Genomic DNA, 20,949 nt, shown 5'->3' on the forward strand with positions numbered 1-20,949 from the left:
GCAAATTATCGAGCCTCCATGCAAAGCTTACAATATAGTGGAAAAAACAAAAAAAAACCCTTATGAGGTAAATGTCAATAACGATTCTACCCCTTTTCTACTTGTAACAATTATCTCACTTCAAAACTTCAAAACATATGTTTTTGTGTTTCATCATATTATTGATAGCATGAAAGATCCAAGCATTGTTGCATTTTGGTTAATCACAATGCCTCAAATTATGGGAGGATTTAAATATGATGATGAGGTCAAACATAAAATATGGTGGTAATACAAGGTTCTTCTTCTTCTTATTTATTTATTTAATTATTTTTAATTCAACTTTATTACGAAATTAAATAGTTTCTTTTGTTGATATTAGTGTTTCTTATTTAGAAAAATATGCGATATGATCAACTTCGTGATACTATATCAATGAGAAAACTTGGATGAGCAGGAAGTGAGATAAATTTATAATTATTAACTTCAATGAGAAATTAATTTATTACAATTTTGTTATTGAATTTGAAATAAAACAATGATTATATCAATGTATCCTGAACGTGCAAGAAATAATTCAGTGGTCGTAAAGAATATTACTTACTATAAAGCAAGGAGCGAATTAGAGGCAGAAATGACGAAGCTCAATCCATCACCATGACCTCAAAACCGCGAGGGGGGGGGGGGGGGGGAATCAGTATAAACAAAAGTTTTTTCATTTATTTTTAATAATTTACATATTTGGTCCCTGTGTTTAGTCGATTTTTTCGGTTTTGGTCCCTAAAAGAACCGGGTTGTAGTTTTTCGACCTTGTTTCACTGTTTCATAAAACTTTTATGATTGCCTAAGTTAACATCCTAGTTGTTTGTTTTTTTTTTAAATAACCATTTTGCCTTTGAACCAAAACTAAAAAACACATAGCATAACAACAAAATTTATATATATTTTTTCTTTTTTTTACTTAAGTTTAGAGTAGTTTACATTTTTGGTCTTTGAGTATACCTGATTTTTTTTCAGAAGGTTCTGAGGGGCGCTTTTGGTATTTCAGGGTCAAATGCTGACTCTAGTTGAGTACACACTTCTATTATACCGTGCATTCTTACCTGCCAATGTATGGTACCGATTCTTTTTGAACAAAGAATACGGGATCTTATTTTCATCTTTCACAACATGCTTATATTTAACTTTAAAGCTCACATCAATTGTTAAGAAGGTATATTTCTTATTCTTATTTTGTTACTACCGGAGACATAAGAAAACTTTCTAATGAGGGCGTTCATGTCTTTGGTACAACCCGTCTGTTATATTATGTCATGTCATCTCTTGTCTTGTCTATTGATTTTTTACAAATGTATACACACACATGTAACATCATAATTTCATTATATATAACATCCAATTTTAACATTGAGCTTATTGTTTTCGAAAATATGATCATAGTTACCGATTAAAAAGATGGAACCAAGAACCAAACACAACATCAAAAAAAAATCAAAAACAACATTATACATCCAAATTATAAGTATTCAACAAAAAACCATACGAATGAGTAAAAACATATAAATTCGAAAACAATATCAAATTTACAGATTAAAAGGATTTAAGGAAGAAGTACATACATTTATTCGACTAATCAGACTGATGGGAATGTTGAAGTTTTTTTGCATTTGTTTTATGCAGAGGAATTATGACAAAATGTTTGTGTAAATCGATTATTAAAAAGGTTTGAAATATATATACAAGTCAATATGATGAAAATTAACAGGTAATCAATTGAAATCTCATTTAAACTTAAAATAGAAGATATCATGTTTGAAAGTGTATTTGTTCATAATAATATCCGAAACTTTTGAAATTTGAAATTATTAGTTTTCGAGATTTCAACATATAATATATTTGGAAAACAATTTTGAATGGAAATAGAGCCTAAATTTAAGGTTTACATTAATAAGGAACCAATTTTGTAGTTGTAAGTTTTGAAAGAATTCAAGTATCATTTTCATTCAATTCCTACATTTAGTTTCCTAATATAACGGGTTGACTTCTTATTTGATCAAGGTGACATAAGCAAATTTATCTAAAGGTGTACAACTTATAAATAAAACACAATCAACGGCCCAAATTGTTTCATAAAACTTTTATGATTGCCTAAATTAACAGCTTAGTTGTTTGTTTTTTTTAAATAACCATTTTGCCTTTGAACCAAAACTAAAAAACATATAGCATAACAACAAAATTTATATTTTTCCTTTTTTTTACTTAAGTTTAGAGTAGATTACATTTTTGGTCCTTGAGTATACCTGATTTTTTTTCATAAGGTTTTGAGGGGCGTTTTTGGTATTTCAAGGTCAAATGCTGACTCTAGTTGAGTACACACTTCTATTATACCGTGAATTCTTACATGCCCATGTATGGTACCGATTCTTTTTAAACAAAGAATACGGGAGCCTATTTTCATCTTTCACAACTTTCTTATATTTAACTTTAAAGCTCACAACAATTGTTGAGAATGTATATATCTTATTCTTATTCTGTTACTACCGGAGACATAAGAAAACTTTCTAATGAGGGCGTTCATGTCTTTTGTACAACCAGTCTGTTATATTATGTCATGTTGTTTCTTGTCTTGTCTATTGGTTTTTTACAAAGGTATACACACACATGTAACATCATAATTTCATTATATATAACATCCAATTTTAACATTGAGTTTACTGTTTTCGAAAATAGGATCATATTTACCGATTAAAAAGATGGAACCAAGAACCAAACACAACATCAAAAAAAATTCAAAAACAACATTATACATCTAAATTATAAGTATTCAACAAAGAACCATACGAATGAGTAAAAACATATAAATTCGAAAACAATATCAAACTTACAGATTAAAAGGATTTAAGGAAGAAGTACATACATTTATTCGACTAATTAGACTGATGGGAAGGTTGAAATTTTTTTGCATTTGTTTTCTGCACAGGAATTATGACATAATGTTTGTGTAAATCGATTATTAAAAAGGTTTGAAATATATATACAAGTCAATATGATGAAAATTAGCAGGTAGTCAATTGAAATCTCATTTAAACTTAAAATAGAAGATATCATGCTTGAAAATATATTGGTTCATAATAATATCTGAAACTTTTGAAATTTGAAATTAATAGTTTCTGAGATTTCAATATATAATATATTTGGAAAGCAATTTTGAATGGAAACAGACCCTAAATTTAAGGTTTACATTAATAAGGAACCAATTTTGTAGTTGTAAGTTTGGAAAGAATTCAAGTATCATTTTCATTCAATTCCTACATTTAATTTCCTAATATAACGGGTTGACTTCTTGTTTGATCAAGGTGATGTAAGCAAATTGATCTAAGGGTGTAAAACCTATAAAGAAAACACAATTAACGGCCTAGATTGTTTTAGATGATGTCATAAGATTTCTGTTTTAATAATATTTAGAGATTGTTGTATGAAGAAATGACGAACTAAACGGAATCAAAATCTCCTACATATCTAAACAAGGGTATACTTGTAATTGGACTTTTATTTCAGTGGCTTAATCAAATTCTTCCTTGGAAGAATCGACGCCCATTTGTGAAAGTTGAAACCATGTACTCGTGATTTTACATCTATCTATGAAATAAATAAATAAATAAATAAATAAATAAATAAATATATATATATATATATATATATATATATATATATATATATATATATATATATATATATATATATATATATATATATATATATATATATATATATCAAAACTGTTAAAATATATTTTCCTAATTTAACCAAAGGTGTCCAACAAATTTTCCTACGGGTGTCCTAACAATATTTCCTGCATAATACATAATTAAAAATCAAAGGGTGTCCATTGACACCCTTTACACAAAGGTTGGTTCGCCCTTGCCCACACTACAAATTATGTCATTTAGCAGCACACAAAAAGTACCACTAAAAATCGAAAAAATTGTCATTAAAGGCCTTCATAATTCTTTTGTACCATTTCAACATGTTACCTACAAGAAATGTTGAGGTAGTACTATATATATATATATATATATATATATATATATATATATATATATATATATATATATATATATATATATATATATAATTGAATACTACATAACTCTTACCATACTTTTGTATTATATATATCTATAGTTTTTTCGGGTATAATGTCCTTTCTTAGTTGCATCTTCCTTTCTATTCTATGCATAATGAACAACAATAAGCATTAAAAAAGTAAACTGTAATAAATAAAAAGTATTTTTCATATCATGTCAGCAGCTACAAAAATCCATTATACTGCCCCAATCTGGTGAAAAATATAAAAATATATTGACAATATAAGATGATTAAAGAAAACAATATGAAATGGTTTGAGAATGAAACAAACATAATAAACTAAACATGATAAACTAATAAAAATAAATCATTATAAATACTTCATTTAATATTTGACTTTATTTAAAATTTTCATTTGTTAAATAGTTTAGAATTTTACATAATAAATAATAATAGACTAATATCACCCTTCAATCTCACACCATCAAGAAACGTTTGTACAAACAGAAGAACCGAGTTGCTAAATTGTTAACGACAAAGAACATAATGTAAAAGTAATGTTGGCATTATACCTTCCTTGATCCTCCAAACATGAGACAACCACAACTTTTTTTACATTTCCAGGGCCGAATATGGACAGGGCAATCTTGGAACTTATGTTTTCATACCTTGATTTCCGTTGCACATTTCTTACGTTCTCAAACCTGAAAAAATAATGAAGATAAACATCAACCATTCAACAAAAGAATGAAAAACAACCGTTAATTTAACCTGTAAGTTCTACAAGCTTTGTGTAATTTTCATCATCATATAACACTTTCCGTCCCAACTGCCTATAGATATTAAAACCGGTTCCCTTCAACATAACCGAGGCATATGAAAACAAAATATATATCGGTTCATACAAAAAACCGGGTTGTAATAGACTTTTACCCTTTTTCCGTAATAGGTTTAGAACTTGGTTTCTAGATTAGAAACCGGTTCCTTTTAACCCTTTTATATTTTTTTAATATCATTTTATAAAAATAAGAGTACAATAATTATAGACTATCAATTTATAACACATATTATACATATAAACAGGTCTAATGACCATATTCATGTATACACATAACAAAATAAACACACAAATAAAAAGTTAAAAGGTTAAAAACATTCATGCCACAGCCGATGAAGTATGAAGATGAAGTGTGTTGCATAATGCATATGTCGATAGTACTGAAAAGAAAAGGTGAAGTCTCGTTCAAGATTAGGGCAATCAATCGGAAAAAGAAAAGAAAAATAAGACTAACTAATAAATAAAATAAGAAATGTGAAACATTGTTTTTTAACCTAAACATTGAACAAGGTACCCTGCAAAATTAATTTCATTAAGGTGTCATTAAAAATCAAACACACACCAACAATTGGAAGGTATATATATATATATATATATATATATATATATATATATATATATATATATATATATATATATATATATATAGTTAAATCAACTAAGTTTACAATACCGAAGCATATCTAACGTAAATTCAGCTTCCACGCATGTTCATGCAGTTATGCCTAATAATCACTCAAGTGTTTGACCATTTTTTAGTTTACTTTAGCCCACGTTCAAGCAAGATTAAGCAGTTTACCAAAAACACCCTCAACCAAGTTAGCAGAAGCTGGTCAAGTCAGACTTTCTCTCTTTAAAATTCAAGGGCATAATCGTCTATTCATACACCCAATGTAGAATTCAAGTTAGGCTCACAATCACCAACTTATAGTCAACATGAACGCACCCTTTTCTTTCTCCTTGCATTTAGTCATTTACCAAAAACACCTTCAACAAAACTTATCATATCCTTGTCGACCCAGCCTGCAAAAGGGCACAATCGTCCATTCACACTCCTGGTGTAAGATCCACAGTAAGCATACTTTAGGCACTATTCAAGCAAAACTGTCTATCATCATACCACCTAATGTATGATTCAAGTTAGGCTCAAAATCACCATTCTTTTTCTTCTTTCTCTTAGCAAATTACCAAAAACACCCCAGAAGGTGGTAACATGGCTGCATCTTGACAGGTCCCTAGGGGACAGATTTGTCTTTTCGCACTTCTCTTCAAGAATGGAAAAGGTCCAAAAGTGCAAGATATACACATCCAATAGGCTTTATATCTAACAAACATTTAACAAATTCCATATCTCAATATGAAGAATGTAATCGTTTTATTTTTCATGTTCATTGCGTTCTTGTTCACTTTAGCATCCATCAATGAAATCCAATTCGATCATCTATCAAGCATCAAAAAATGTGCCACCTCGACATCATCTTCTTCAAACAACTCTGTTCTTCCCATGAAGTCACCGGAAAACGACATCAGAATCCTCCTCGGAATCCCAACCATGGCAGACCACCACGATCGCCGCCACTTCCTCCGCCTCATTTACGGGACCCAATCGGTGGTGGGAGCAAAAATCGATGTCAAATTTGTCTTCTGCAACCTAACAAAAGAAGACCAAAAAGTCCTAGTAGCACTTGAGATAATACAACACAACGATATCATAATCTTGAATTGCAAAGAGAATATGGATAAAGGTAAGACCTACACTTACTTCTCAAGCTTGCCAGATATGCTAAAACCCGATCCCGATTCCAATTCTGATTCCGATCCTTACCCGCCATACCATTATGTGATAAAGGGCGATGACGATACGTATTTCCGGTTGCAAAAATTGGTGGACACGCTTATTCCGTTACCGAGAGAGGATTTATACTACGGGTATGTGATTCCGTGTCCTAGTATGGATCCATTTGTGCATTACATGTCTGGAATGGGGTATTTAGTGTCATGGGATATAGTTGAGTGGATAAAGGAATCGGAGATTCCGAAGAGTCATTTAGTGGGGCCGGAAGATAAAATTTTTGGGGAGTGGATGAGAGAGGGTCGACGTGGGAAAAATCGGTTTAATGCCAAGTGGCATATGTATAACTATCCAGAGCCACCAACAAGGTGTACACATGAACTTTGGCCAGATACGGTGGCTGTACATCTTTTGAAGACACAAGAAAAGTGGATTCGGACTTTGTCGTATTTTAATGTTACACAAAATTTAAAACCTTCAAAAATGTACCATATACCCTAGTTTACGATGGTGGTATGTTATATTCTAACCATTTTTTCATTGTAAGCAATAAAAATTTCATTTTTTGATAGTTTGTAGTTCTTATAACCACTATATATCTTTTTGATGTTTCATATACTAAGATGATGTAAAGAAAAATGGTTTCAGCATCAATTTGTTAAAAGAGTACTTATTGGGGAAAAAAAACGATAAGTATAAATTGAGCAACAACAAACAAATGCAAGGAACAAGAAAATAACCTAAAAATGTGATCATGGATTATTAAGCTGAGAGAAGTATCATTCACAGGACTACAATTAAAGCCCCATGCTTCTATCAAAATCTAACATACAAACAATTTGCATGTATACCCGTTACACCAAAATCAAAATCGGGTCAATTTTTCCCAAATAAAATTCGACATCAATCAATATAATACCCTTTTGATGAAATCTCATCATTTCATAATCTCCAAAACAATTTCATAAAATCTTACCCAAAAAAAAAACCAGACCAAACCATATTCAAGGCTTCAAAGCCAAAGCAAGACCCCACTTGGGGCCCACTTCACTTCTCTTGGCATCATACTCTGCAGAGAAAGTAATCAATGATTTGGGCCGCCATTCCCGTTGGCACACCATGGCGAGTTTTCCGTTATCTGAGAACCGGGTTTTAACCGTGTTGTAGCGGTCAAGAACATGTGAGCTTCCAATTGTGAAGCTATTTTCCAATGTGTTTAATCTGTGTGTCATTTCAGCAACAACTTGACTAGTGTTTGAGGTGTTCACTGAGTGTACATAAGATGCCTTCAATGTTTGCCCTTTATCTGTCCTGCAGTTGTTGTATACACAGTTTTAAGTTTTAATATCTTTAACATGAATACAATGTTTTTGCCATAGTGCAAGAATAACTTCTATATCTTCAAAATTATGTTATTAAAGAGTGCTATGAATTTCAGCTTAAAAAGAACAGGTGTGTTATACATACAGCATAAGGGCGGCAGAAAGATCGGGTTTGTTGAAGCTGATTCCGGCGGTGTACTTGGTGAAAGAAGCAGAGGCGGTGTCGAATCCGACTTCACCTCCGAGAAGTATGTCACTGCCGCCAACTGCCGCCGCCAGATTTAGAACCGGAGAAGGGTTCAGGCCGATACTGGAATCAATGGCGACTCTAGGATGAAGGTACTGCAAATCAAGCTGAGAGTACAAGTAGAAACAAGTTATGTTAGTTTAATCATAGAACTAAAAGATTATATATTTTTAAAGAAAAAAAAAATAATATTAACCTTCCCGGATTTATGATCAGGGACATCAAAGCTTAATATTGCTTTTGTACTTGGCATTACTTCATGAACAGTTACTTTTGTTGAGACCTGTAAAATGCAAAAATAATTATTATATTGTTGCAAATTTTTTTAGAAACCAAGGGTAAAATTGTAAGTTCTTACATTTGAATATGTATCAACTTTTACATCTACGATAGTCCTGCCACTCTTGTATTGAGCACTTATATCTCCAAGAAATATTTGACCTTTTTTCAAACCAGTAGCAGTCAATCCCTGTGAGAACGTAAGAGTTTGCTTAAATGTACAACATAGCAACTTACTTTAAGTCATTAATTGATTTGTTTATTATAACATGCTACTTTCTTTCCTTCTTTTTAAAAGCAAAATGTAATAATACAATGATAAGAAAAAAAAATAAGTACAATGCTATAACTTGGTAGCTCTTTCAAAGTAGAACAATGTTGTAATAGAAAGGAGTGGATGCTACACATATATGATGATGAAACTCATACCATGGGGGTAGATCCAGGAACTGATAATACAAACTTGTGGTCATAGTTGTAATCTTTGGTCAACAGATCTGCATGAAGCAAGACAACTTATTCAGCTAAATTCTTTGTTGAATTCATTGGATGACAAAAACAAACTCATATATATATATATATATATATATATATATATATATATATATATATATATATATATATATATATATATAACCTTATCATCCTAAACCACCTCTTCTGTGAAAATTTATCCACTAAAATCCAATAAATATTTTAAAGATTTTAAGCATAGACTTCTTACTATTTTCTTATAACTTTATAATTAATGTTCAAAACTAATATAAACCTGTTATTGTTTTTACAAAATAATTTAACAATGCAGGGAAAAATATATAGTGTTTGACTTTTTCCTTTAAAGAAAATTGATGTAATATGACATGAAAAGTAGTGTAAAAGGTTGAAAGTTTTGGAGTAGTTTTGATCAATTTATGATTGCAGGTCTCCAATCCCATGAACTTTTTAGTTGACAAAAAAGAAAAGAATCTAGTAGAATGGCAGTATTTCATAATGTTTTTTACTATTTCTAGCAAAAGTGAAAATTGACATTTTTAGATATTCTTTAAAGCCATATTTTTTCCATTTAAAAAGAAGATTGCTAGCACAAAAGTAAAGTTTTTAAACAAGTCCAAATTTACACTTTCGCCAATCAGGTTTAGAAAATTGATTAACAATCCCCTACCAGTTCTAACAAGGTTAAGAAAATTAATTACCAAAATACCAGACACGTTTATAACTTCAACAACTCTTTGAGAGTATAAATACCCAACTCATTTATGACTTAAAAAACATTTACAACTCTAGATTTATTAAATGTTATGGTATACTAAATTCTTTTGATTTTTCCCATTAGCAATCATGTGTGCCTACAACTTTCAGTTTACAAACTTGCAAGATGAACTTTGTCCTTTATCTGTTTGTACATTGATCAGAACACCTCAAGTGATTGCACTCACGTTTGTATTGGTTTATACTTCAACTAAAAGAGTGTTCTACTGAATACAACAAATCTTGAGTTCTTTAGACACAAACGTAGGACAAGGAATCTAAGCCAGAAATAACTTTATTGTATGTTTTTTATTATTGAGCTGGGAAATCAGCCTAATCACATCTCCCTAGGTTAAACTTGCAAATTTGTAACTCATATGAGACTAATGAGAGCACAAAACCATGGTTAAGAATGAGGATGCAAACAATGTCAATGTGGTGCCTTTTCTAAACCAAGCATTGGGTTTACAATATAAGACATCAAAATAGACTAAACCCATCAAAATTAAGTGTATGTTTTCATGTCCCCAGAATCCATCAGCATCAAAGTACATAAGAGCTCTTAAGCAATCTTGAACAGCATTATATTACATAAGGTAAAAATATACAAAAAGTAAATAACAAACGAATGGAATTATATGTTGTGCAAAAAGGGAAGGACTAGTTAAGTGTTGGTTGGTGTAAGAACGTAAGTTTTATTGAAGTCAAAGACAATTGACATTTAAGAAAGTACATCTCATGTGTGAGATAACATTTGCAAATTAAGTCATCATACATAGCCTTGTGTATAAAAACTATAAAATGAAGGCTTACCTTTTGCCCGTTTGCCAATATCTGAGAAGGGTGCTGGCCCATTGCCCATTGTGAAATTAGAATTGAGGTTGCTACTCAAAGCTTTCAATCACAGCCTGAGACCATGTCAAATGTTAATAGAGCAACACAATCATATGACAGAAACACAAATAAACAAGCATAAATGAAATGTCAAATCAAAAGGTCACTAAGCCTAAAATGCAAGAATAATGGTAAGAAATGGCAATGAAAAACGCATGTTTTCAAGTAAAATGAACAATTGCATCTTCCTTATTCAAACATACAACAATAACTGCAATCATCCTATTATTCAAGCTAACAACCCCTTCAAGATTCCCATGACTTGCTTGTCCCTATCACCAAAAAAGAAAAAGTGTCTACATAGGAAAATATTTCAATTAAGCAAAAAAAAAAACCTCCAAAGTTCTCAAGGCAACAAAGCATCTAAGGATCTTACATAACAAAATGCCAGTCCAGGGCTCCTGTCATTCATAAGGCATAACGTCAACCACCTTGAATGCATGGGTACAGATGCTTGTAAGTTGTATCAGGTGCATAGGTTCAACAGGTTAAAGAACCAAAATATGATGCAACGCATGGATGCATGTACATGTTTGTGTTGCTGTTAAAATAACTGAGAAATACAACACAATCAAGTTTGTACATTGTAGACTGATATCAAGATAATCCATGAACCTCTATTGTAACCATGACACAATAGATGAAGGCGTCATAATGAAGAAAGTGCTATTTAGAGAGTCTGAATGTCAATGTTAAGTTCTTAAACTACAGAAGATGTCGAATAATTTGGTACATTTTATCTCGATCTTGGATTTGGAGTAGAAAACCAAATTCAGAACCAACAACGTAAGAGAAAATCGAACAGATATCAATGGTCACTTTCAATCTCATCCTTCCTTTCTCAATTATCTCCTGCCTCTAACTGTCTGTAACTCTGATTTCTCTATCCCCCTAAGTTCATCACTCGTTTGATTTGAAGATCAATAGTCCGCAAGGCGATAAAAATACTTAAACACTATGCAAGAATTAGCATCATAATCCTCCACAGTAATTAGGAAACCAACAGAATTTACAAACAAGTCTACAATATTATTACAGATTTTAGAATACTTCAAAACAATCAGCAGTTTTCAACGGCACAGGTATCATATCAATATCATCAGACGTCAATTAATTAGACCGAATTACTAGTAAATTTACAAGAACATCCTATCAGGAAAATTTCAACTTGGATAAATTGTAGGATTTATATAACGGAATGTACTTACATACACAGATTGTATAGATAGGAGACGTACAACGCCAATCGAGCTGGAGCAATGAACGACGCACTTTGGTCAGATTTTGTTGAGAGAGAAGCGCGGACTCTCTGCAAATTAGGGTTTTTATTTTCTGTCGATTTTTATATTTATCTCGCGTCAGAGTCGACTCTCGAGATTCTTTGATGGTCTTGGCAAAGTGTGCCTTGCTATCGTGCACCGCAGATGCGATCAGCCGTTCAGATCGATCGGCTATTCAAGTCCAAAACAGAATCGTTCTTATCAAATTTTACATGGCCTTTTGCTCTACTTTAAAGAGCATTAAACAATTAATGTTAAAAAATTTGGTGGATGATTTTAAAATAGGATATCGACGAAAATTGATCGTTGTGAATGAAGTATCAAAGCTGAATAACTATTTTTGTATTTATTTTTGTAAAGATATCGTTTTCGTCGGAGCATCTTATAAACACAACATTTGGAACAAATATACATTCTGAAACGTCACAAACTCAGTTATGAATTCATGTAACAAATTTATTATTTCCCACCTACAAGTATATGTTCACCTAACAATCTTTTATTCATACCATAGCCATAGTTAAAGTAATTCATTCACTATTCTACAAAAATTACTTCTTTCAGATCATTTGGATTTCTATTGTGGTGGAGTGTATCTAACTAAGATGTTCGATTATATTTTTGAAGTCATGTCTGGCATTAAAAAATATAACTTTGGGGACTCATAAAAGAGTTGAATACTTAATGCGCATATAGACGATCTCTTAGGAAAGACAAAAGAAAATATTAAATAAGGTTATGGATAAGGTCATTAAGGCGCTACCAACTTGGCATTTTGTTTTAAAAATATTTATAATTTTTTTGTAGTCAAGGGACTTAAAGTTTATTTTTTATCTGTTACTAAGGACATTTAATTCATTATAAAGCTTTTAATGTTACTATAGACTCAAACTCACATCATCCAGTTTCTTCTTTTCTAGGTATGTGTTTGTCTACAGTCGATAAAAATTATAGCGAGGTAGAAGAACCATTCCATTTGTTTTTTAATCGAACACCAAGTCACAAAAGAACGAAGGATAATTATCACTTTTAGTCGAACGCATTTCAGTAAACCGAAGTTGTTGTCAAAAAAAAAAAAAAAAAAAAAATCATGTTTGATTCAGAGTGTCTTCTCCAAAAACTTGCTTGAGAGCCCCACTCTTGTTTATATTTATGTGTACGTTTGGTGTGTTGATGTCCAACAATTTGAGCACCAAGTCCAACAATTTGAGCACCAAGAAAGGGAAGAAACACTTGTTTGTTTTTCTTTCTATCTTTTACAAAATCACAACATATCCTCCTTTTTTTCAGTGTGAAATTTTTTCTTAGGTTCTCTTTCGAATTCAATCATCCCTTTCGAGCCATTTAGGTCTATAATGGAATGAGCGATTTGGAAACAATGCTAAACTTCAAAATGTGGAAATGATTTTTATTATAAATGTAATAAATCATGATAAACTAAAGTATTTTTTATGTAAGAAATTAAATTTCATGGTATAATTGATGTCACAACTTCATTGGAAGATTGGACATAACATATCACCTTAGTTGTGGTTGGAATCATAATTAGGTATTATAATTTTTAACAAAAGTTGGATTAGTTGAAAAGGAATAAGAACTTCGTAGATGTTATTTAGAGTATTTTGGAACTCAAGTTATGTTTGATCATCCATTGATGGGTTTGGGTTCCATCAAGAGCTTATTGACCTTTTGTTGATGGTGGATGCCTACATGAGCTTCCATCTAACTCGTGTAGTGTCTAAATGTCTTAACCATTAAGTAATAAATGAGATAAGACTTTAATTAGGATGTAATAATGATATTATGAGTTATTTATATCATGCTTGGCTATTGGTAAGTTTTGGGAGAGTTTGGAGATTATATAAGCAAAGTATAATAGTTGGGGGGGGGGGGGGGGGGGGGGGGGGGAATAACATATTTTAGCATTTGAGTTGTGTGTAGGAGGTACATAGGTCGTGTGATATCCAAGCATGGCTTGTGTTTTTTTTATGCTACATGTCATCTAAAAACTTGTTTCACTCATGACTTTTTCATATGACTCGAAATTGCGCATGATTTTCGTCTATATTTATGTTTTAACTTAGGGAATTTTTAAACCATAAAAATTTCATATTTGGAATTATGAGATAAACAAATGACTTGATGGGGAACTTAATAGGATATTAATATCTAATGCTACACATAGGTGACACTTGAGTTCCCAAAATATTTTTTAAGAGAAGGAAGGTATTAGCACCTTTTGCATTCATTTGTAGGTTAAGAAGTATAGCTCCTTTGACCAAAGTGAGTAACTACCTAATACATGTCCTTATGGTAAAAAAATTATGATTTTATGAACTGAAGTATGATTACGTGAATTTATGAAATGAAGGATGATGATGATTTTAGGAAATAAGGTGTGACTAAATGTTCGCCAACTTTCTTTACGTGTGAAATATAATTTGTATCTATTTGTGTATTCATAAAATTATATTTTTTTGAAGACTATGCTTTAAACATAAAATGACTACGATGATTTCAAATGACTTTTCCTTATGAATATGTGCATTCATGTTAGGATGGGAATGACTTGAGCTTGTCCAACATAAAAAGTCATGGCAAATGACTACATTGATGATGTGACCATAAGTGTTAATGACATAGTGGCAATATTATAAACACTACATCACTTGCATGTAAGGGTAACTACATTATATGTGGATTTTTGTGAGTGGACAAATTATCCTAACTATGACTTAGGAGTTCCCTGTAATAGTTAGCAGTTAGGGGTTATTTGCTTTGCTACTCTCTCGTGATGTTGATGTAAGACACTTCTCACTTTATGACTATATGACGTGTGAGGTTGGACATATGAGAATGACTTAGGAAAGGGTTAGAAACATATTGCATTGCATCTATTATTTTTATGATTATAATGACGATATTCTTATTATGACTCCAATTAAGGGTGAGCAGCGGAACCGGTACCCGCTTTCAGAACCGAAACTACCTCGCAACTGCCTTGAACCGGAACTGGCTTAGGCGGTTCCGATTCTGGTTTTCATTTTTTCAGAACCGCTACCCGTTGGTACCTGTCGGAACCAGTTATATATATATATATATATATATATATATATATATATATATATATATATATATATAGGGCTGACTCTACCCTTTGCAAAACTAAGCAAAGCTTAGGGCCCCAATTCTAAAGGGCCCCCATTTTTAAAACTTATTATGTTGATTATATATTTATATACACGAATTTCTTGGGTTACAAAAACAAGTTGGAGCTTGCCCTTAGGGGTGAGCATAATAACCGGAAAACAGAACCAGAACCAAGTTAACCGATATAACCGAACCATTTTAAAAACCATTGGTTCGTTTTCTAATTTCTATTAACCGATAACTAACGGTTCGGTTATGGTTTTATAGGTTAACCGAACCGCTAACTTTATATTTTAATATAAAAAAGAAAAAAACATCATAATGGTCCTTGTGGTTTTCCAAAATCTGAAGTTTAGTCCCCGTGGTTTAAAATCCTCATAGATGGTCCCTATGCTTTCAAAACTTTTGACAGTTGGTCCTTATTGCTAACTCCGTTAGTTTTGTCTGTTAACTGAAGGACATTTTCATCTTTTCACTACCACAAGGACCATTTATGATGTTTTCTCTTATTTTATTTTTTATATTAAAAATAATTATTTAATATGTAAAAGGTCCCACCTCTCTCTCTCTCTCCCTCTCTCTCGTTTTTGTCTCCACCTTCTGGATCATCACAAAAAAATAATCTTCACGCCTCTATCACCTGCAACATGATCAAACCACCATTGTCAAATGCATAATAATCGATATTGTTTGGAGATGGGTTAAACGTGACTAAAGCAAATGCCTTATTCCAAAATGTAATTTTCCTCTTAGTATACTCATACAAAACCAAGTTTACTTGTAACATAAATCAACCCACTCATTCCATACATGAAGTTATAATGAATACAAACTTGTTGAAGAAAATATTTGATTCAATCATTTCATCGAACACTTCGTGTGCATGTAAAGTTAGAGTTTAGTGCCAGAAAATCAAGCTTGTGCAAATGGTGTTAGATAGTGTTTGAAATCAAATGACAAAGAAAATTAGGGAAGTACATACATTTCAGTTTATATCCACTTAATATTGTTGTTGAGCACCTTGAAAAATGAGCATTGCAACGATGACGATTTGGTGCTTCTACTATCAAAACCAAATTTGTTTGGAAACAACCCAACATCAATCGATGAACTCTTCCCTGCTTCTTTTTTTACTCGTCACTGGCTCTTCCCTTCTTGACACTATTTGATTAAGCTTTTGTCGGCAGCGGGTTATTGAAGGTTTGATGAATTAGACGGGGTGATGCACGCTTGCAAGAGAGAAAGATAGATGGATAACATATATGAGTTTTTTCTTTATTTTTGAGTTGTAGGTTTATAAGGAAATATATGTGGGTTTTTTCTTTATTTTTGAGTTGTAAGGTGTAGTAAGAAAGAAGAAGATGTAGATTGAATTAAAATGGAGTTTTATTTTCCTGACACGAGAGAGAGAGAGAGAGAGAGAGAGAGAGAGAGAGAGAGAGAGAGAGAGAGAAAGGTGGTAGTGGTGGTAGTGAAAAGACGAAAATGTCATTCAGTTAACGGACAAAACTAACGGAGTTAGCAATAAGGACCAACTGTCAAAAGTTTTGAAAGCACAGAGACCATCTATGAGGTTTTTAAACCACGGGGACTAAATTTTAGATTTTGGAAAACCACAGGGACCATTTATGATGTTTTTTCTATAAAAAAATTATAGATTATATATATATATATATATATATATATATATATATATATATATATATATATATATATATAATCATATAGTAAAACTTATTTAAGACCCATTAAAATTCCAAAATATAATTCATTAATCCTCACTTATAAGGAGACGAACGAACAATCAAACCATCAAAGGTTGATCACGCAGACGCACACAATCTTCCAATCATGTCAATAGTTAGATTATTCATTAATGTTGTAATTCCTAATCGGCTAATTCTACACTTTGCAAACATTATTCACAATTAGTTTAATCTTCACACTCATAATCCTAAATGAATGTTTCTCACACCGTTAATCCTAATCAAATATCGTTTTGACTTTATAGACCTATTCAAAGGATTTTTTGACTTAATGACATTGAATGCATATGAGTGATTGAGAACTTTTTTTTATCCGGATAACATATAATATAAATGTTTGGCTATTTTATTTTATAGTTTTTTATTTAATCGCATTGAACGTGTATGAATGTTTGACTTTATTTTAATGTTAATATTAATTATAAATATTTGAAATTATTAATGTTATTTTTTTTAAAAGTTTTTTATTTTTAATGTGACTATGTGTTATCTCACTGTGAGTATCAAAGGTACACATTTTTTTTATTACTATAAGCTAGATTACAAACATTGACGTCGATGACTTTTTTGTATTCCGTTTTCATTTTTTATGTTAATATATTTTCGTCATTTATATTATTTTGAACATTATGGTTAACCAATATTAACCATTAACCAAAACCGTTAACCGACAAAAACCATTAACCATTCCCAATGGCTACCAAAATGCATTAACCAGTCATAATGATTGTGGTTCGGTTTTGACCAATAACCGAACCAAATCGCTCCATACACACTCATAGTTGCCCTAGTGGTAAAAGCGTTGGTTTAGCAAACCAAGGGTTTAGGTTCGAATCTATTTGCTTATCCGAAGGGCCTGATTTTTTTGTTTGCTTAAAGCCTCCTAATTGATTGTGCCGCCCTGTAGATAAATGATTAGTAAATTGTAAACATCATTTGTTTGTAATATTCGCCCCATATTACTTGATATGCAATAAGTTGATGTTTCTCTCATCTATAAATAAGATATGCGTCCCAAATCGCTTGGTAGTAAGCAAAGTGATGTCTTCCTTATTGTATAAAAGAGGAGCTCCATTGTTTTTTACAAGTTTCACAATTGACCTACTATTAGATGGGATCCTTTCAAAAGGGTTGCTCGAGTTAAAAAGGCTATTTTATAACATGATATTTGAATATTTAAACAGTTTGAACTAAACATTTTTACCATGATTTGATGGTTTTTAGCTTGAACCGGTATGAGTTTGTGCGAATTGTACCCCACGTAGGACTACTTAAAAGAGTTTTGAAATTGGGTATCCAATATCGGGGGTTCCGAGAGCGGTTCCAAAATTCAAAGACCTGGTGAAACCGGTTCCGATTCCGGTTTCAACATTTCAAGAACCACCGATTTCGGTTACTATTCCATTCAATTAGGACGGGTACCACTTTTGCTCATCCCTAACTCCAATGATTATATTATGAATGACCTTAATGCCGATATTTTGAGTAAGACTTTAACAACAATACGACTTATTATGAATTTAATGATGATATTTGATTATAAGTACAATGACAATATTTTGATTATGATTATGATTATGATATTTTGATTAAGACTCAATAATGCTTATGACTTTTATATTAAATGAGTCATGAATTACCAATGAAAAACATATCTATTTGCGAAAGTGGTTTCGTAACTCCACAAAATTAGTTAAAACTAATCAAAATTTATTCTAGGTCTAGGCCCACATATAAATTAATCCAAGTGAAGAAAAGCATGATATACTCGACATATATAAACAATATTAGATTAGGAAATTTTATTTTAATGTTTCAAAAAATTGATGTGAACATTATTCTATAAACATTAAACATGTACATAAGTCAACGTTAATAGCAAATATAGCACAATATTCACTTTGAGGAACACCTTATTGTAGAAGTTTTATATAAAAAAGAATGATTCATGTTTCCCGAAAAGTTGAAGGGCCATTTGCGGCAAAAGGACAAAGCAAAGTCGTCGTGTTTCTTTTGCATTTACAAGTTTGTTAATTATTACAGTGACACCCCTCCTCCCCCAAAATGATCTGAAACCGCCACCGTATCGAACCTCAGATCTACCCAATCGCCACCGGAATCTCCACCAAAAATGTCTCACATCGACGAGAGAGACAACGTACCTCTCAACCAATCATCCCAATCCGACATCGATGAGATCGAAAATTTAATCACCGCCAGTGTCCAATTCGGCCCCTCCACCGTCCTCCCAGCCAGTCCTCCGTCCCCTACGCCTCCATCCATCCCTGTGTCCACTTCACCTTTCATTCCCTCTAATCTTCCTCCGCCTCCTCAAAAACAGAATTCCGTACCTTCCGCACCTTCCGCACCTCCACCGCCTTCTAACTCCATCCGTCATGCCAATTCAGGTTTGCCGCAGTCGAGCATGAGCGGCTTCGGGCCGCTTCCCAACACATTAACCGAACCTGTTTGGGACACGGTGAAAAGAGATCTATCGAGGATCGTTAGTAATTTGAAATTAGTCGTGTTTCCGAATCCATATCGCGAGGATCCTGGGAAGGCATTGAGAGATTGGGATCTGTGGGGGCCCTTCTTCTTCATTGTGTTTCTAGGACTCACATTGTCTTGGTCTGCCTCCGTAAAGAAGGTATTTTCATTCATCCATAATCTGTTATCCTGTAGAATGTTTTTCCCTGTCGTAAGTCATTGCATTCTAGATCCTCCATCTCTGATCATACTTTTTACTTTACAATCATATTGAACATGATCATAATCAGATGATTGATATTGGTTTTGCTTCAGTTTCTATATAATTACCTGACATTTTTAGAGTGCATCATTCCTATAAAATCTGTTTATACCTAAGGCATGACATTTTCATTCTAGAATTTCTTACCTATCACTCAGACGTTTGTCACAGTCTGAAGTATTTGCTGTGGCTTTCGCACTGCTGGCAACAGGTGCTATCATTCTAACACTCAACGTCTTACTTCTGGTAATTTTCTCTTTTACTACATCACATGATACAAGCTTTTCTTGCACACAATAACAACTCCATTTGGATGATGAATGAATAACAGGGGGGGCATATAATATTCTTCCAAAGTCTGAGTCTTTTGGGTTACTGCTTATTCCCTCTGGACATCGGAGCACTGATCTGCTTGATGAAGGACAATGTGATTGTGAAATTGGTGGTGGTGTGTGTGACATTAGCGTGGAGCTCATGGGCAGCGTATCCATTCATGAGTACAGCTGTCAACCCAAGAAGAAAAGCCCTTGCACTCTACCCTGTTCTTCTCATGTATGTATCTGTTGGTTTCCTTATCATTGCAATCAATTAATTTATAATATTTCACATCATTTCTTATCTGGAATTAATATACGCCTCGTAGATGACTAGATTCCCATTTTTTTTTTAATTTTATAATACTAGTACTGGTAGTACTATATACATGTGTGTAAGAAAGTTTTGTATCAACTTTTTAGCTTCTTTTATGGCAGTTTTAACTCTGGCATGTTTAACAAATACACTATTAATCAACTCCCAAAATCAATTCAAATACTTTATATTGTTGTTTACCTCAATAATTCAAAACGACACCATTTTTTTAGCAATTGTATTCTCATATATTCACAGTTGAAACAAGTAACGAGAACAAAACATAACAGAAAAAAGGTGATTGATGGACTTGATCAACAACATTACACACTACCTACTGCTGGTTTAGGATATGTAGTTTTGACTGTGTTCACCAAATTTTTTGGTTTGCAATCAAATCATGTAGTGTTATCAAAGAATGGGAAATTCCTATTCCATATAAGTACAAAGATTAGGGGAGTGTTTGGCTTAGTTTTTTAGAGCCAAACGATCTTTTTGGAAAAGTTACAAAAAGTCAAGGTTTTCCTGACTTTTCAAAAAAATTGATTTTCCTTCTTTGCAAAATCCAAAAGTAGCTTTTAGGAGTCTTTTGCCAAACATCTTTTGCCTATCATCTTTTTCTAAAAGGACTTTTGGTCATTCAAAAGCTAAACCAAACACCCCCTAGAAACAAAAAGAACTGTATC

At 32.3% G+C, this 20,949-nt stretch overlaps 3 protein-coding genes across 5 annotated transcripts; 2 read left to right on the forward strand and 1 right to left on the reverse strand.

Annotated features, from left to right (window-relative positions):
• Positions 1-5,599: 5,599 nt before the first annotated feature.
• Positions 5,600-7,246, forward strand: LOC145070515 (Galactosyltransferase family protein). The gene has a single exon (XM_079017451.1). The coding sequence runs from the start codon at positions 6,264-6,266 to the stop codon at positions 7,197-7,199; it is 936 nt and encodes a 311-aa protein (XP_078873577.1). The 5' UTR covers positions 5,600-6,263; the 3' UTR covers positions 7,200-7,246.
• A 188-nt stretch (positions 7,247-7,434) lies between these two features.
• Positions 7,435-12,133, reverse strand: VDAC4 (voltage dependent anion channel 4). Of its 3 annotated transcripts, none has more exons than XM_079017454.1 (7): positions 11,927-12,133; positions 10,608-10,702; positions 8,976-9,043; positions 8,626-8,736; positions 8,464-8,550; positions 8,166-8,374; positions 7,435-8,009 (listed from the first exon to the last, which is right to left on the reverse strand). In XM_079017454.1, the coding sequence occupies exons 2-7, from the start codon at positions 10,654-10,656 to the stop codon at positions 7,703-7,705; spliced, it is 831 nt and encodes a 276-aa protein (XP_078873580.1). In that variant the 5' UTR covers positions 10,657-10,702; positions 11,927-12,133; the 3' UTR covers positions 7,435-7,702. The 3 variants fall into 3 exon arrangements, with proteins under 3 accessions (XP_078873580.1, XP_078873579.1, XP_078873578.1); XM_079017453.1 differs by having other exon boundaries at positions 11,901-12,133; XM_079017452.1 differs by having other exon boundaries at positions 11,897-12,132.
• A 6,734-nt stretch (positions 12,134-18,867) lies between these two features.
• On the forward strand, positions 18,868-20,410 carry LOC145070359 (protein YIP4b-like). The gene is made up of 3 exons (XM_079017289.1): positions 18,868-19,531; positions 19,805-19,879; positions 19,965-20,410. Exons 1-3 carry the CDS (start codon positions 19,016-19,018, stop codon positions 20,223-20,225), a joined length of 852 nt encoding a protein of 283 aa, XP_078873415.1. The 5' UTR covers positions 18,868-19,015; the 3' UTR covers positions 20,226-20,410.
• The last annotated feature ends 539 nt before the right edge of the window (positions 20,411-20,949 follow it).

Source organism: Lactuca serriola, chromosome 8 (assembly GCF_051521515.1).
Source record: "Lactuca serriola cultivar US96UC23 chromosome 8, Lser_US96UC23_V15, whole genome shotgun sequence".
Lineage (NCBI taxonomy): Eukaryota > Viridiplantae > Streptophyta > Magnoliopsida > Asterales > Asteraceae > Lactuca > Lactuca serriola.

Coding starts and splice junctions, on each gene's coding strand:
- LOC145070515 (XM_079017451.1), top strand. CDS start 6,264: ATGAAGAATGTAATCGTTTTATTTTTCATGTTCATTGCGTTCTTGTTC.
- VDAC4 (XM_079017454.1), bottom strand. CDS start 10,656: ATGGGCAATGGGCCAGCACCCTTCTCAGATATTGGCAAACGGGCAAAA. Junction 9,044..10,607: donor TATTGGCAAACGGGCAAAAG/GTAAGCCTTCAT, acceptor TGCTTCATGCAG/ATCTGTTGACCAAAGATTAC. Junction 8,737..8,975: donor TTCCTGGATCTACCCCCATG/GTATGAGTTTCA, acceptor ACGTTCTCACAG/GGATTGACTGCTACTGGTTT.
- LOC145070359 (XM_079017289.1), top strand. CDS start 19,016: ATGTCTCACATCGACGAGAGAGACAACGTACCTCTCAACCAATCATCC. Junction 19,532..19,804: donor GGTCTGCCTCCGTAAAGAAG/GTATTTTCATTC, acceptor CGTTTGTCACAG/TCTGAAGTATTTGCTGTGGC. Junction 19,880..19,964: donor CACTCAACGTCTTACTTCTG/GTAATTTTCTCT, acceptor AATGAATAACAG/GGGGGGCATATAATATTCTT.